Source organism: Silene latifolia, chromosome Y (genome assembly GCF_048544455.1).
Source record: "Silene latifolia isolate original U9 population chromosome Y, ASM4854445v1, whole genome shotgun sequence".
Taxonomy (NCBI): Eukaryota; Viridiplantae; Streptophyta; class Magnoliopsida; order Caryophyllales; family Caryophyllaceae; genus Silene; species Silene latifolia.
Window position 1 is genome coordinate 426009068 of NC_133538.1, and position 18572 is coordinate 426027639.

General features: G+C 35.5%; 1 protein-coding gene across 1 annotated transcript; it reads right to left on the bottom strand.

The window, feature by feature from the left end:
- Positions 1 to 298: 298 nt before the first annotated feature.
- Positions 299 to 16818, bottom strand: LOC141633187 (NAC domain-containing protein 73-like). The gene is made up of 3 exons (XM_074445630.1): positions 16412 to 16818; positions 15597 to 15789; positions 299 to 1098 (listed from the first exon to the last, which is right to left on the bottom strand). Exons 1-3 carry the CDS (start codon positions 16523 to 16525, stop codon positions 611 to 613), a joined length of 795 nt encoding a protein of 264 aa, XP_074301731.1. The 5' UTR covers positions 16526 to 16818; the 3' UTR covers positions 299 to 610.
- Between the last annotated feature and the right edge of the window lie 1754 nt (positions 16819 to 18572).

The window sequence follows — 18572 nt, forward strand, 5'->3', positions numbered from 1 at the left end:
TTGATTCACAGGAGTTGAGTTTAGGAGTGATGAGTTTTAAAGTTGCTTTGCTGACTGAGCTGGTGAGTAATCTTAGCCTTACAGCTTCCCATCCTTAGAGATTGCCCTTTGTTTTCTTTGTAACAACGAGCATTAAAAGTGGTAGTCATCTATCGTTACCGTGAAATTTTAGAAGTGTTCTTTACTTTTATCATACTTTAGGTGTGAATATCTTATTTGGCGGTTAACTTGTGCCACGAGCTTACTTGACGTAACGAGAACCTATCAGACAGTACTCAAGGATAATGAAGCAAGGTGGTTTATTACATGAAAATAATGAGAGATAATTATCAATTTCTTTTAGCTTATTACATTCAGATGTTATTCTAAACAATTGTGTGCATTAAATGAAAACATTATTCGATTCCCTATATACACTAAAAATACAAATATATCATTCTATTATTATTTATACCCCGAAAAATTGGTGGCTGTCTTATACTCTGTTGATTTGATTTTTACTTGCTAGGAAAATTAGTCAGTAATGCGTATCATCCTTATGTTGGTAAAGAAGAATGGCCTGGTGCTCTTCGTTATCAGGTACTATGTTAAATGATTGAGATCGGAACTATCAAGGGCAGCAAAATGGGAACACAACTGTGGGATCCGTCCCTGTGTCGTTGCTTTTCTGTTCAAAGGAAATAATAGAGGTTTGATTATAGTACTCGCTAGATTCGTTTCTCATACCTGCATTTGCTGTCTTCCCGCTTAGCTTCAAGATGGAACCGCATTGTCTGGGTTGGGTTTGGTAGAATACTTTGGAGACGACTAGTTCTCCATCCTTTTCCTCTTCATCAATGCCTAGATGGTACTGATGCATTACCCAGCTAGTATTTTGGGGTTTCCTCTGTTTGCCATAGTTGGTGTAAAGCACCAAGATCTTCTTGTAACCTCTCACCTTGCCATTGATGAGAACGGGTCGGGTTTTCCCTGTTTTGTGCCAACGGGTCTCGCTGCCATCCTCATCTGTGTGTACCTTTCTCCGTTTTCTTGTTCCTGTAGTGTATGCTTTGGATGGACGATGGAAGAAATGCCGGATTTGCCCGTCTTTGTTTACTCCTGTATTATGTTTTTAGTTTCTAGATTACTTGGCAATTTTGTTCATCTAACATCGACTCAAGTACCGGTACGCTCCCTTTTGCAAACCATGTTTGCATGAACACAGTGGCGTTTTTGGCGGGGGTGCAGGGGGTTGATCTGCACCCCCTTTCCCGAAAAATAATTACAGTAATCTTTAGTAAATGAGCACATTAGTTATGTGGGTTTAGTGGTTATTAAGACTATTTATTAATTAGAGGTCATGAGTTATATCCTTATATTGAACAATTTTTATTTAATGTTATATATCTTACATTTTGTCCAACTAAACAATATTTTTTTTCATATAACTCGATATTTTCATTCTTAAAAAATTTTACGCACCCCCTTCCATCAAATCCTAGAACCGCCTCTGCATGAACAAATATTGTTTTATTAAATTTATTTGGGTCCCCCAAAATTGTTGGGTACAAATATGCTGTTTTTTGTCAGAAAGGTGGAAGGTCACATTTAGGTTGGAGTAGAGGATTTGCCTGAAAGATATACAGGATCTACGATTGTACAAGTTTTGATGCAAACCGAAATGCTACCAAACATCTAGAGTGAGATACATATGTGTTTTGTCAAGCTTCTTTTATAACGGGTCACCCTTCACCGAAAGATTTAACAGTTTAGACCCACGTAAAAAACTTGTACTATATAAAGTTTTGTAGTCCATCTCTCTTTGGGCAAACATATCTGTCTAAAACCGATCAAATTGTACCCCGTCTAAATAGATGTGGCAAATTTTTTGCTGGTTCCTAGGCATACATTTGATCCATCTATCTATATGATCCGTTTTGAGTTTAAGATGGATCTACTTGTGAAACTTTTGTGACAAAGATCAGGTGTACTAATAATATTTTGACAACTGAGTAGTTAGGGCTTGGGATCAGGTATTAGAGATTGAATCGTTCAGTTGTTTCATTAATCAATCGACCTATATATATAAAAGCTACTAGCTAATGCTAAATATTTGTTACTTAAACACAAGGCTATATATGAAGGAAAGGATATTACAACAAATAACAATCAAATCATAACAAATATATGAGAGAATATTTACGATATTTTAATACACCCCCACAGTCGAAGCGGGAGGAGGTCGAATGCTGAGACTTGAGTGGAAGTCGTCAAAGAGAGATTTTGGTAGTCCCTTGGTAAAAATATCATTGTATTGATAGCGACATGGCAAGTGAAGTACGTGGACTTGTCAAAGCGCGACTTTTTCCCGTACAAAATGTATGTCCATTTCAATATGTTTAGTACGCTGATGATTGACGGGATTGCTAGCAAGATAAATGGCGCTTACATTGTCATACTAGACGATCGTGGCTTTTGTGATCGGACATTGAAGCTCGAGAAGAAGGTTTCTCAGCCAACAAGACTCGGCTACTACATTAGCAACACCGCGATACTCGGCCTTGGCGCTGGATTTTGAAAGGGTAGGTTGCCGTTTCGCGGACCACGAGACAAGCTAATATTGTCTCCTAAATATACGCAATTTCCGGATGTGGACCGACGTGTGTCGGGACAGCCGCCTCAATCAGCGTCAGTGTACGCGGTCAGCTTAGTCACAGATGAACAATTTAAATGGAGACCGAAGTGCTTAGTACCTTGAACGTACCTTATTATTCAATTTAGTGCAGCAAGAAGAGCAGTTCGGGGATCATGCATATAAAGGCAAACTTGTTGAACCGCATATGATAAATCAGGCAGAGTAAAAGTTAAGTACTGTAAAGCCCCAGCAAGTGAGCGATATAGAGTAGGGTCGTTGATTTTCTAACCGGATTCAAAGCTTAATTTTGCCTTAGTGTCGACCGGAGTTTTTGCAGGTTTGCAATTAGCCATCTTTGCTCTAGTAATTATTTCCTCTACATATTTCTTTTGATGAAGAAAAAGACCGTTGCGGTGTCGTATAACAGAGATATTGAGGAAGTAATTCAGGGGGCCTAAATCAGTCATCGCAAATGCGCGGCGAAGAGTGCTATTAATCGTGTCACGGAGAGTGACCGAGGAAGCTGCAAGAATGATGTCGTCAACGTACAACAGAATGTAACCAATTTCAGAGCCATTCCGAAATATGAAAAGAGAATTGTCCGAAGTACTATGACGAAAACCAATGGAGGAGACAAAAATTCGCGAACCGTTAGTACCATGCCCGAGGGGCTTGTTTGAGCCCATAAAGAGATTTTTTTAGAAGACAAACGTGATCAGGCTTTTGTTTGTCACGGAATCCGGGAGGTTGATGCATATAGACGGTTTCATCAAGGTGCCCATGAAGGAAAGCATTCTTCACATCAAATTGATGGATGGGCCAGTTTTTGGAGACAGATATGCTTAGAATGAAGCGAATTGTAGCCAGTTTTACCACGGGGCTGAAAGTCTCATCACAATCGATGCCCACCTATTGTGACCTGCCATTGACAACAAAACGAGCCTTGTATCGCTCCAAATCACCATTATATTTAAATTTGTGTTTAAATAGCCAAATACACCGAGTGATGTTAACATTAGGCGGTCGAGGAACCAAGACCCAAGTCTTATTTTGAATAAGAGCATCGAATTCGTCAGTCATGGCCTGCTTCCAATTTGGGTCATGAAGTGCATCAATCGGGTTTTTGGGAATAGGTGAAAGGGATGTGGTGACGGAGAGGTCAAACACCGATTTGGGTTTGAAGATTCTGTGTTGGACTCTTGTGGTCATTTGTGAGGAGGGCAATGTAGGTGGGGTCGGGGGCGTTGTTTGTGACGAGGCATGGGAAGCCGTTGGGGAGACATGGGGAGTGTCTGCAGGGGAGGTCGTGGGCGAGGCTGATCTCGTGAGGGAGGGAGGAGCTGACACAGGTGGTGTGGCAGGGGTGGCTGTCGAGGAAACAGGGGAGTTGAGGGAATGGAGGTAGTGGGTCATGGCAGGGGACGAGTCAGAGTCCAGGAAGGCGTAGGATGAGGCGGTCATGGTGTTGGTTTGTGCGAACGGAAATACACGTTCGTTAAACGTTACATGATGGACAATAATTACCTTTCTGGAGCGCATATCAAGGCATAGATAGCCTCGATGGTTAGACGGGTACCCGATAAAGACATACAGTGTAGTACGGGGCTAAAGTTTGTGGATGCTAGGGGACGGCAAGTGAGGGTAACACAGACAGCTGAAAGTCCGTAGATGGGCGTATGACGGTGTCCTAAAATAAAGACTAGAAGTGGGTGATGTGAGACCAAGTGCTTTGCTCGGAAGGATGTTATGTAGATAGGTCGCTATGGATAGAGCGTAATGCCACATGGAAGGTGGTAAATAGGCATGTAAGAGAATGGTTCAAATGATATTATTTATTGTGCGAATTTTTCTCTCAGCCTTACCATTTTGAGGAGACGTATGTGGGCATGAATGCCGAAATAGCATACCTTGTTGTTTGAATAACTCGTCAAACTTAGAGTTCTCATATTCCCACCCGTTGTCACATTGTAAGGTTTTTATTTGACGATGAAATTGAGTATGAATTAGGGTGCATAAATTTTTAAAAATATTAAATACTTCCGATTTGTGATTTATAGGAAAGGTCCAAAGGAAATTGGTGAAATCGTCAAGGAATAACAGATAAAACCGCTGACCCATGGAAATTACAACGGGCAAGGTCCACAAATCACTATGGACTATATCAAACGGAAAACAGGTAGTATTATTCGACGTATAAAATGGCAATTTAACGTGCTTACCGAGATGACAAGACTCACAAAAATTGTCTCTTAAAGAACTACAATCAATTGTTTTATTACTACGAATAAGAGAAAAAATAGCTGGGCCAGGATGTCCCAAGCGATCATGCTATGTTGAAGCGGTGACGGCAGTGAGGGCCTCTGGTGAGGCGGTTATAGAGGTGGATGGCGGGAGTAAGGGGTAGAGGTCGCTAGTACTACTGCGTCTCATTATTGGGTTCCCCGTCTGCAAATCCTTCACAGTAAAACCAAGAGGATCGAATTCAACAGAAACATTATTATCAGTGGTAAGTTTACGGACCGACACAAGGTTTTTAATTAGATTTGGGGCGTGAAGAACACTTTTTAAAACAAGGGGGAAGGGGAGACGGTAAGACCGTCGCACCATAACCACGAATAGGAATTTCAGAGCCATTACCGACAACAATTTTCCGATTATTGCTCAAATTACAATAAGAGGAAAGGGTACCTTCGTTTGACGTCATATGGGAGGATGCGCCCGTATCCAAATACCAATTATCGTCCGGTGCTTGAAGGGACAACGTCTTCATCGTGGCAGCGATGTCAGTAGGAACTAGTGCACCTTGAGGAGCCCTAACCATCGGAGATTGAGCCAAAAACGCATGAGGACGGGGACCGAGGATCCGAGCACCACGGTTAGAAACAGGGGGAGCCCACCCCGACGTAGGATATGGGCAAGGTGGCGCCGCCCATGCTTGCTGCTGCTGCCAAGGTGACGGATGGAGCGGGACCGATGTCCAGGACTGACGGGGGCCGTGTAACTGCTGTTGGCCGCCGGAACTTTCACGCGAATTGTCGGAGCGATTTGAATTTCCACCCCCCTGATTTCCGTGATTTTTACCTTTATAATGTTTACTCCTGCCTTCTTTCTAGTTCTTGTGCCCCTGATTATTGCGAGACGAGGAGTCGGAATTGCGGGTGGTGTTCTCGTTTTGAGATGCGAGAAGGCCAGTTTCGGTGGCAGCCGCCTTGTTCTGTCGGGCCTCTTCAAGTGTCAACATTGAGCGGGCCTTATAGAAAGCGGGTAACAGATCCCTTTTTGAATTACCGTTCCTACATTATCGTACCTTGAAGAGAGACCAGCGACAAGTCGGAGGATAAGGCGTTCCTCTGTTACCGGAGCCCCGACGTTGGCAAGTTGATCGGCCAACATCTTCAGTGCTTGACAATATGCCGATGCATTTGGGTAGTTGCCCATTTGAATACTCGAGAACTGTTGTTCAAGATAGACAGCCCTCGAGTTCTTGTTATCGTTGAAAATGTCTTGCAAGCGCTCTCATGCTTCTTGTGCAGTGGCGCCCGGCTTGAGGATTGTGTGAAGGAGATCAACGGAAATAGTAGAATAGATCCATTGTTTCACAATCGCATTGAGCTGGCTCCATTGGGCGTCTTTATTTATCACGGCATTTTTGGGAGGCACGATGTGATCAGCGACATCGTATGCTTGAGCAGCGTTTAAGAACAATTCGGCCCAAGAGGCGTAGTGGACATTTTCCATTTCGAGGGTAATCTAGATATGGTTTTTGATATTTGAGACGGAGAAGGCAGGGTGAAAGGGCGTGGATTTTTGTGCATCGGATTCGTCAGGCATGGTGGATGGAAAAGAAAAAGGGGGGGGGGGGGTTTAAGATAGAGAGACGAGAAGGAGAAGAAGAAGAGGGTTTTTAGAGAAGGATCGAGATAGCTGATACCATATTAGAGATTGAATCGTTCAGTTGTTTCATTAATCAATCGACCTATATATACAAGCTACTAGCTAATACAAAATATTTATTACCTAAACACAAGGCTATAATGAAGGAAAGGATATTACAACAAATCACAATCAAATCATAACAAATATACGAGAGAATATTTACGATATTCTAATATCAGGTGAGGCTCAAGCTTAACCTCAGGCTTAAAAATATGAACTTCGTAACTAATTACTCTCTCCATACCAGACCAATGGTAACATGGTAAAAAAATGGGGTTTTTAAGAAAAGAGGGTAAAAGCAGGGGTAAAGAGGGAAAAAAAATAGGTGGGGTATGTAATTGTGGGTTGGTAAGGTAGGGTATGTAATGATATTTTGTGTAAATATCAAATGGGTATAAGGATAATTTGGTAAAGTTGTGGGCCAAATAAGGAATGTTAACATTGGTGTGGTACAGCCGTATTAAGTAAGTTTAATATCTCGTATGGAGGGAGTATCTTCCAAGAATGTTGGTTGAGCTGGCTTTACAAGCCGTCGCTTGTTGGATGTGGTTTGTCGCGTAATCCACGCTCATCTACGCTTTAATTTTGGGTTGTTTTCCATTACTCTTAAGATATTATTGGATTTTAAGAGCATCCGCAAAGGTGGAAATCAAGCTCCCCATATACACTCTCTTTCCTCATATGGGGCTCCTCATTGTTGCACCAACCTCCCCAATATTTGGGGCTCCACTGTTTTTAGAGAAGGTCCCCAAAAGAAAAGTAAGGCAATTTGTTTTACTTTTGAGGAGGTTCCCAAATTTTTGTGTGTGAATTGAGGAACCTCATTGTTGCATAGATGTAGTTATGAAATGAGGAGGGTAAATGGAAAAGTTAGTGGAAAATGAGGTGGACGAATAAGAAAAGGAAAGAGAAAATATGGGGAGCCTCACCTTTGCGGATGCTCTAAGACACCCCCTCCACCCACTCAACTGACTCTTGCAATGTGCCAATTTGAAATAGTTGTTTATAGGTCTCTAGGTTCTAGTTCTTTTAACTTAAAGTCATTCTTTTTAAGTTCAATTCAGATTGTATATGTTTGGTTCTAAAAAGTTTAGATTCTATAAACGTAGTTCATATGTATAAGTTCAGTTCAATTCATACTCACTTTTATATAAGTGTAGACCTTATATATTAAGGGGGCGTTTGGTTGGAGAAATTGAAAGAGAAAGGAAATCAGAAAGGGTAAGAGATTACCTAAAACTTAACTAGTTGTTTGGTTACATCAAGAAAGGGAAATAATGGTCCACCCACTCTCACACCTACCACTAACACACACCACCACAAACAACCACTTTTCTACTCGAAAACAGCTACAGCCACCGTCTCCCCACTCCACTACTGAGACCCCACCGCGTCGCCCCACCTTACACTGTCGCCTACTTGTCGTCGTCGCCCGACCCCATCTGACACTGTCGCTTTGGTGGTAGCTGGTGTGGTGGTAGTCGTAAGTGTGGTGGTAGGTGAATAAGGTGGTTGAAGAGTAACAAGGGTAATGCAATCTCATACCTTGGGAGGATGGGGCCATGGGGGTATGAAATTAGATGGATTGAGGATAAATTTGTTTCCCTTACCCTTTTTTATAGACTCCCAACCAAACGCCCCTGTAGACACCAAAATTTTATATTTTGGTATCTATTTATTTTATTGTATCTTAATTATTTAGAGATAATTATCAAAAAAATATTGTGATAATATCTTAGGAAGTTAGGATATTCTAGAATATGCCGTCTTGCCCTCCAAGCCATTTACTATAAATACAACTTCATCTTTAGGATTTAAAGGGGAGTAGATGGATTAAGTCTCAAACGACCCCGTCTTTCTATTACCAAATTGTAGGTAGGATGGAATAAGTCATAAAAAGACCCTGTCTTTTCTCCCTACGAGATTAAGTCAATAAAACCCTCGTAGAAACTATCAAAACCCAAACCCTAGAGATGGAATCAAGAGAGTCCCGAAAATTGTAACCCTCAATCTTTCGATTATAAATAAATTCTTGTTTCCATATTATTTGTTCCTCTTTAATTATTATTGCAGGTTCAAATTTGTTGTTACAAATTGGCACGCTCGGTGGGACGATTTTCGCCCTTCATCTCCATTCTCAAGGGTCAAATTCAGTAGCAGATTCGAGACCAAGTTGTAACCGACGCGACATCAAAGTCTCTACAATTAGTTTCGAGGGGGCATTTGTAGACACCAAAATTTTATATTTTGGTATCTATTTATTTTATTGTATCTTAATTATGTAGAGATAATTATCAAAAAAATATTGTGATAATATCTTAGGAAGTTAGGATATTCTAGAATATGACGTCTTGCCCTCCAAGCCATTTACTATAAATACAACTTCATCTTTAGGGTTTAAAGGGGAGTAGATGGATTAAGTCTCAAACGACCCCGTCTTCCTATTACCAAATTGTAGGTAGGGATGGAATAAGTCATAAAAAGACCCCGTCTTTTCTCCCTACGAGATTAAGTCGATAAGACCCTCGTAGAAACTATCAAAACTTAAACCCTAGAGATGGAATCAAGAGAGTCCCGAAAATTGTAACCCTCAATCTTTCGATTATAAATAAATTCTTGTTTCCATATTATTTGTTCCTCTTTAATTATTATTGCAGGTTTAATTTTTTATGGTTTACAGCCCCCTAAATTCAATTATAAGTTCAGTTTAGAAAAGTTCAACATTTATAAATTCAGTTTAGATTTTATAAATTCAGTTTAAAAAAGTTAGTATTTTATAAGTTTGATTAAAAAAAAGTAGAGAAAATTAAGTCCAAATAGAAGGCCAAGTAGGGTGCCATATACGAAGTGCATCGATGGCCATGAGCCCATGATGGGTGAGAATGTGACGGTGGTTCCATGTCAATGGACTACTGTAATAAGTTCACTTTAGAAACGTTAGTATTTTTTTTTTCTATTTTTCTTACACGTTCTCATATAATAAGGTCCATGGAAAACACGAAAACTACCATGCATGGAACTTTTCTAGTTATACGCTGTCTAATCGTTCTTTTGGATTATACTGCTTAATGGGTTATTCGGTGTTGTAGAGAAGTTGCGGATATGGGGCCATTTGAGAAACAGTAAATTCACCAATCAATCTAATAATTTCATGTATTTATCGTTTAGTAATAGCAACAGATAAAGTTATAAACCTCTCGCACAAGAAAAGAAAAAACATACTCGTATATGAATGTGTGTTTTAAGTTACCTAGTTTTACATAATTGTTATATTCTCTGACTCCATCTGAATCACCAAGTTCTTTACATCTACTTAAAATTATCCATAAAATAAAACAAGCATAAAAAAATAGTGTGAAACGAAATTACACTAATTAGTGTAAACATTTAAATAAGGATACTTATATAAAGATTTGTGAGAGACGGTCTTTCACAAAGTTATTGAAAGATCACATTTTTCTTACCCCTATAATCTTTATGTATTTTCCATAACTCTATCATCATTGACTCTGGCTCAAATTGGCTCATTCATTTCGTATATGTTTTCATAACGAAGATACTCATTTTATCGTAAACTAACTAAAATATAGTTATTTTTATTAGTAAACCATTTTATATTATACGTATCTAGAACTGCCTAAAGATGACCCGGTCGAAACTATCTCGGATCCTGACCGAAACCCGTCCCAAAATAATTAACTCGGACCCCGATTGAAACCTGTCCGAAAAAAGCCCGAACTCGAAAATGACCGAACACGACAATAACCCACACATTTAGGGCCAGTATCCGCCCGAGCCATAACCTAACCCGTAAATAGGTAAATCTATTGAAAACTTGTATTTAAAATAAACAAACTAATATAGAAATGACAAAAATTATCTAAACTTCCAAAATTTTGAATAGAATATGCTTATATGTGTTTTAAAGTATAGTATAGTTTCACATAATAATTACATAAATGATTACTATATAAATCTAGTGACTGTTTGTCAAGTACGTGTAACAACCCATAAATTTCATACTTCGTACAACATTGTAATATTGAATATATTAAACAATTTTTTTTATATTAATATAATATACTAGTTGGAAAGCCCGTGCGATGCACGGGGTTCCAATTAGGATTATCTTTAACAATGTGCATGTTGAATGTTCCAAGAATTTTTTGAACAACATATTGTAAACGTTGGTTTACATTGCCATGTTTGGTAGCAGAAGTCAACTAAACTAAATATAAAAAAAAGTCCAAATATGTTAAAAATTGGAACGCATAAAACTTCTGGTTGATTTAGTTGATTACTGCTGGATCTTCAGTCCCTATAACATAAAATTTACTCTCTTTGGTATTAATTATATCACTTGCATAACATCCAAAGAGACCGTTGTATTATTCAATTATGTAGTTACCTATTTTTATTGTTGTAGGTACCATCAGTTTTTAGTTAACATAAAACGGTATTGCCAAATGTGGTTTAATTCTACCAAAATAAACATGTGATAATTGAAGCTAACCTTTATGTGCTTCGCAAATTAGATTAACCTACAATATCTACCCATATATTCGACTCTATAAGCATAAGACGGTGTAAAAGCTGAATGAGGGTACGCAAAATAACAGGGTATCTCGATCATATATGTAGCATGTTTGGAGAATTTTTATATCTTTAACCAATAGAATTTGTTTTCATAATTTACAATTAAGACTGATTATTTCCTATGAGCTTCATGTAAACAATATCTTTCGTGTGGCATTGGTATACTTGTTCCCTATCAACAATGTAGAGCATTCATCCCTTGGTGATGTTTTTTTACGTTGTTACTTAAAGCTAACCATGACTAATATCTGAGTTTATATAAATTTCAACATGATTAAGTGACTGCCTCTTACCTCTATTTATCGTCATGGCGTAGCATGACCTCAATGGATATTGTCTCCGTTTAAACACGAAATATATTTTTGTATCTGAGAACCCATCATTATCCCCGTGTACATCTATGAAGATATGAGTCATTAAAGTTGCATGTCTATTATATAGATGTATCTTTATATCTTAGAGAATTACTAACTTCTCCAATAACTAAATACTCCATATGTCTCAATAAAATGTTTACATATGCTTCATATACTCTCTCCGTCCCAAATAATAGTTATCTATTTATATTTTTGGGTGTATCATTGAATAGTTATCTATTTCCATTTTTGGCAACCTTTTGTGGCTCATGTGCATGTGGTCAAATTCAATCATATTTATTTCCTCAATCTTTGTGCCAAAAGTAATAGATAACAATTGATCGGACGGAAAAATATATACATAAAGACCAAGGTACAAAGAGAGGGGAATTGATTTTATATTTCTAAAAGATAAAGTAGAGAGTATAAAACATACCTAAAACAAAACTTAAATTATTGAATTGAAACACTCAAAAAGGGATAGTGTAAACTATTGACCAGGGAAGGAGTAAATGTTTAATTTTTTAGAGTTTAGGATAGATAGTAGGTATTACTTGTAAATCCGATTTGATCTATATTAGTTTTATTAAAAAAATTGATTATAGGATTAGTTAACTGGTAATATGATTTATATTAACTTCATTGTGTATGTACTTTATTGTGAAATTTTCAAGAGCAAATTTCGTCTTGCCGAGTCCAACTCAAATACCTAGTCAAAGTCGCGCATAATGAAAGTAAAAAATGACTCATTTAAAAGCAAGGATGTCATATGGAGAAGGGGCATGAACGTTGGTGGAAACCATAACTGCCTCAAGAGTTATGAAGATGTAAGTATTAGCTTTATGTATGTCTTAACGCCCATAGTTGACGCGATGTACAATTTAATACCGGCCTAATAAATCGCCATTTACATTCACTCCAACGAAAACAAATGCACTGATATAATTGAACACTTTTAATAGAGTTTGCTTTCTAATAAAAGTTATTTTCTTATTGTAGTGCTAACTATTCTTATATTTACGATAAATAACATTTATTATGACCAATTGCTTATTTATTATATTCATCACAATTATGGAGTATATACATATGTTGCTTTGTATTAATCTACTAATAATATTTACCACCATCATTATACAGCTCTGTTTGGCTATATGCCCATTTTTTTTTTACAAAATATACAATGTCTAATTGGTTTTGATTTTGACTTTGCTTTTATAAACGTTTTTTTGTCAAAAAATTATTAAACATTTCTCTCGTTTCCAATAAACTAAAGTACTTTGTATTTAAACATTTTTTTCCCCTACTATCTTAATTATTTACCAAAATTTTGTTATACCCTGCCAAATGCTGATTTTTTTTTCTTTGACTTGCTGAATATATTATTTTGGGTTACAAATTTAAGGGTGGCCAAAAATTATTGAATCGTATCAATTCTTTTAAACATTAGGACTCACTCTGGTTCTGCTCTTCTATTATATACACCGCACTTAATAGTTTATCTTTCGAAATTTTAAGCGAATTGTGCATTTGGTATACTATTTCAATGCACTAATATAATTACCTTATTGGTATACATCAATAATGTAATAAAAAGATTATTTATAGAATTAGGAGTCAAATTTGTATTATAGTCCACTTAAACTAAATTATATACGTACTTAAACTAAATTATATACGTAGTAGTAATAAGTCCTGACTTAGTAGTAGGATCAGATCAACGTCTAACATGGTTAGGGCACTTCAAAATCATACCTCTACCCAAAACTCATATACGGGGTATTTATTTATAGTTTTATACTGTCTTTTATGTTTAAGTAGTTTGCAGATATTAGATTTGCTAACATAACTTGAAAATGGTCGGCAAAAGTGGGATGTTATGCACATAAACGTCACTATAGTCTCATACGGAGCATTAAATAAGCCACTCATTCTATTTTTATTGACCTTTTTTCTCCAAAATTTATCCCAAATCAACCATCCTCTGATAATGATAAAATCGATGGACTATTACTATTACCCCTAATCTTATACTATTACTCATTCTATTAAGATGACATTCTCCTCCTTCTTCTTAATTAAGGGATAGAGTAGTAATATCACCTATATTTCTTAAATTTTTCAAAATGAAAATATAACAATAAAAATGGAATGAATAACTATTATCTTACACTAAGTATACTCTAATTTTTTATTGCTTAGATAAGGTAACTATTTGATTTTCTTTGGACGTTCTAGTGAAAATTAATTTTGAAGCTCAAGCCATCATATTATAGTAGTTCAAGACCGGATAAAAATTTGTGTCGCTGCACGATTACTTACGTAATATTTAAGATTGAAAAAGTACGTCTTGTTTAAGATGGAATATCCGTCTTAAATCTTAAAATGGGTCAAAGACTACCACATAGTGGTAATAAAGACAAAAAATTGACCCGTTTTAAGCTTAAGATGGATAATGTCCATCTTAATTGAGAATTTGTGTAATTTTTTAAATGAACTAAACTTTAGTATGTAATTATTAACATGAATCTTGTACCTATAACCTAGATATACGAAATTATTTCAAGCTAATACTCATTTTTGTAGACTCTAAATAAGAACAATTGTCGGCATACATTATTACTCATTTACACACTGGTTTCATCAATATATATTTGGTACTTTAATTTGAAGGAACAATTGCATTTTATAGTACTCCGTATATGATAATGATAATGTGGGTCCTATTGATACAACTACTGGTCCTTGCTTTACCACTCGGAAAACACTATGCTAATATCACAAATACTCGTGGAATATAAAGTACTAAACCGCCTCCTATAACACTTTAGTTCATTTATTTTCTACTTATATTAGGATAAAATTAAATAAAATTTGCTTTGTTCTTAAGAAATTTACTTTTATAAGGATAAATTTTTTTTTTGTTTTTTTTTATAAATCTACTTTTATTAGGATACATTAAATGACATTTTAGTTCATTTTCAACTTAAGATAAAATAAGAAGTTGTTACTCACAATTACATATAAATTTATAATCACTAAAATCTATAAATTTATAATCACTAAAATCTACATATATGTGTGTGATTCAATAAATTCAATTTACTTATATTAGGATATAAAATTAAATAAAATTTGTTTTTTTTTTTAAGAAATCTAGTCTTATTAGGATAATTTTATAAATTTAATATTTTTTTTAGAAATCTACTCTTATTAGGATAATTTATTAAATTTTTCTTTAAATTATAGGATTTCTAAAAAAGTTGGACTCTCTAATATCGCTCGAAAAATTTCTACTTTATATATATGTATTGATTAACCTAGATAATTATAAAAGTTAAGAATAACTATATGTTTATAAATAAAATTAAAGAAAATAAACATTTGTAAAATAATTAACCCGACCTGCTTATGACCCTTACTCGTCCAGAAAATTGTATAAACCAGTATTCAAGCTAGGAATAGACTTGACTCGTATTCTATCCGAACTCGTAACCGTCCGATCGACTTGTTTGACATGTCTATACGTACCCATTTTATCACCGTTTCTCAAGACACCTACTGCTTATCACTTGTGCTTCTAAAATTTATCATGGTTACGGAATTTATTTTCGCGGTACAAGTTTTACTCAATACAGAAATTTCTTTTATATAGCACGTTGGTACGTAAATTAACGTGTGGCTTTGTTAAGTATTTGTGATCATATTCATGACAAATTTATTTGCTATCTAGCTTGGATATATATGTAGATGTTCTTAGAATTACATACATTTACATATAAATTGTTGGGACTTATATCGGGAATTTGGATTTCTGAGAGTAATTATGATCAAACTGGTGAGTTATTTTGTTCCAATAGGTTTATTTCTTGTAAAACAACATATATTAAGTTAAATTATAACCATTCTCTACTAGTACAATGCACAACAGTTCGGTTGGTAGACTACATTTACCTTATTATTATAGATTTAGGTTTCGTTTAAATACTTCTCATTTTTTACTACGGAGTAACACAACATGTCTTTGTAGCAAACCTAATCAACTAATACAAAAACTACAGTTTACCTGAAAAATGAAGTTGAAGATTATTTACCTGGTAGTTTTTCAGGGTGGGTGTAACAAATACCATTTTCACCTTCAAGGGTTGGTATAAACTCATCAATTAAAGGATGTAAGCCATGAGACTCCTCCGGCCTCACCTTCCCTTCCAAATGCTGTACCAACTCTTGATCTGTTGGATCAAATCTTACGCCTGCCGGTAATCCCGGTAGATCATTTATCCTAGCCTAATCAATATCCATAAGCAAAATAATTAGTGGTTTAATTTCATGATCATGTGTATATAATGGTAATGGAATGGTTTGTTGAACTCTAATATCAAAATTCATCTTACACACTTGCATTGTAGAAAATAATCATATTATGGAAAAGAAAGGTAATAACAAGTAATACACAAATCCTTGTTTAAGATGGTGACGAGTCAAATAAGATAGATGAGACACCAGCAGCATGCTTCAGTACTAGCAACGAACTTATCCCATCTATTCAAGTAGGTTGATATTTGACTTGTTGTATCTTAAGACAAATATATATGAACGTCTTAAGAGAGACAAATTGAAAATAATAATTGATTCTTACATACATAAGACAATTGAATTATATAACTCATGGTATAAGATAATTTGAGTATAATTCACAGTTTTTATTTCATCTTAAGAATTTTAACTATCTTGAAAAATTGATGAAGGTATTTCTATGCTAACAAACATCTGTAATAATCATAGGAGTACTAAATACTCTCTCCTTTCAAGTCATTTCCATATATTTGTTCGAAAGTTCTCTTACATAATTTGAACAAGATACATAAATGACTTGAAAGGAGCGAGTGCATATGAAATAATTAATAACCTGTTGTTGGAGCTTGATTTGGTGACCACAAGAAGGACAAGACTTTATTCTTGAAGAGGAGTTGATGTTCTGAACAGTTTGTACATCATCATGGCTATCATTGGACCAACTCATGATAATTATTTACTTATACTCTTATATATTACTTTGCTTAACTTAATTATATGTGTAGTTTTTTACAAGTTCATCATCTTCCCGTATCGAGTCGAGGATGTATGAAATTATAGTAGCAAGTTTTTAGAGGAAGATGAAGAAAGCAAAAGAAGGTAGCAACTTTTTAAGAGATCATTTGGTAACTTTTGCTCCAATTATATGTGTTCTAGGAAGGAAGGTATTGATTTCCACGAAACCCTTTTTGTTTAAGTAAGAGAGAAGAATGGAAATCTTTGATAAGAGATTTTAAGAGCTTTTTTTAAGTATGATAAGTTACCAATAAATAAAAAGGGAGTAAAACAATGCAAGGGATTGCTTGGATCTTAAGTTTGCAATATAAGTTTTTAATTTTATTGAGATCAAGTTTCGAATATAAGTTTATTAAAAGGAGAAGAAAAATGTCTCTTTTGACACTGTCCTAAGCTAAAGTTTGATTTGTTGAAACCTAGACGTAAACAAGCTGTATATTTAATGAAACAACCATATGTTTGATACATTATTTTACCTATCGAGTCACTACATGTAACCTTTATATTAATACTCAATTAAGAACATTTATTTTATGTCAAATGGAAGGGGTGAGAGCAATCGAACGTGGAACTTAATGTCTATATATACTTTCATCTTAACCACTAGGTTAAGATATCTTCTTCTCATTTAAGAACATTGCATAACCTTACAATTACCGTATGTATCTTATTTATTACTATTATAAAGTGAGAGTATCAATTATAGAGCCGCTATATATTTTACAACAACTTGAAATAACCCAAAGATCAATTCAATCAAAAACATGATTGGGAGTTGGGACGGAGTAAGTGTTTACCAACGTTTTATAAAACTTTTTGTTGTGAGAGTTGAACATAATAGGAAATGAGATAATGTGGTATCAAGTCTTACCACCCCTTGTCAAGAAATCATATCAACCAAAAGTTTAAGTTGATGGTTGGAGTTACAAGATCGATTTTATATTCTAACACGCCCCTCACACAAGGTGCCCATTGAGCTTGAAGCGTGAATGCACTGCATGCCTATTCCACTTTAAAAAGGAGGGGAAGAGAGATTTGAACCCGTGACTCTTAGTCACAATGTCTCTGATACCATGTTAAGAAACCATCTCAATAAAAAACTTAAAACTGATAGTTAAAGTCTCAAGATCGATTTTATATTCTAACACTCTTTACATCCAAGTATGCAGGGCCCATTATATAATAGACTCGATGTAAAAGTTATGATCAAGGTACCATCTGATATCATCCTAACATTATTCTAATATCACCTAATATCACAATTTCGTAATGAAAACAAAGGGAATAGTACAAGACTGTTGAGTGAGGATGGGGCAACGTAAGGTTATGCATGAGAGAGAGAGAGAGAGAAAGGAGGGGGGAGGGTATGTCATGCTATAGAGTGTGCACAAAGTTATAAGAAACATGAAAACGTGACAAACAAACATATTTGGATGTGTATGACTGTATCATGGTTTTAAATCTCGGTATCGGTCATAGTCGCGGTATCGGTATAATCGATCCTTAATCGATCATCACGGACGGATCGCGGAGAATCTCGGTGATTTCTCGGGCGATATCTCGTATCGGTAGAGTGAAAATTCGATACAACTCGGCTGAGATTTAGAACCCTGGACTGTATGTGTGTATAATGTCTATAATATTTAACAACCACCAATACAATATATATATATATATATATATATATATATATATATATATATATATATATATATATATATATATATAGGTTCGTGTAAGTCCACAAATTTGGTTGAGTCCTTAAGTCCTATTCTTAGCCAATTATTTTCTGAGTGTAACTTTACTACTGTATGAGTGTAATTTTATTCATTTATTGATTTAGGAGTGTAATTTTAGCTTCATGAGTGTAATTTTTTCATTTTAAGGTCATTGTGTATATGAAAAATTGAATTTATAAATTTGAATTTATATAATTTTAACAAAAGTAAATGTAACTTTATTGTTTCACGAGTATAACT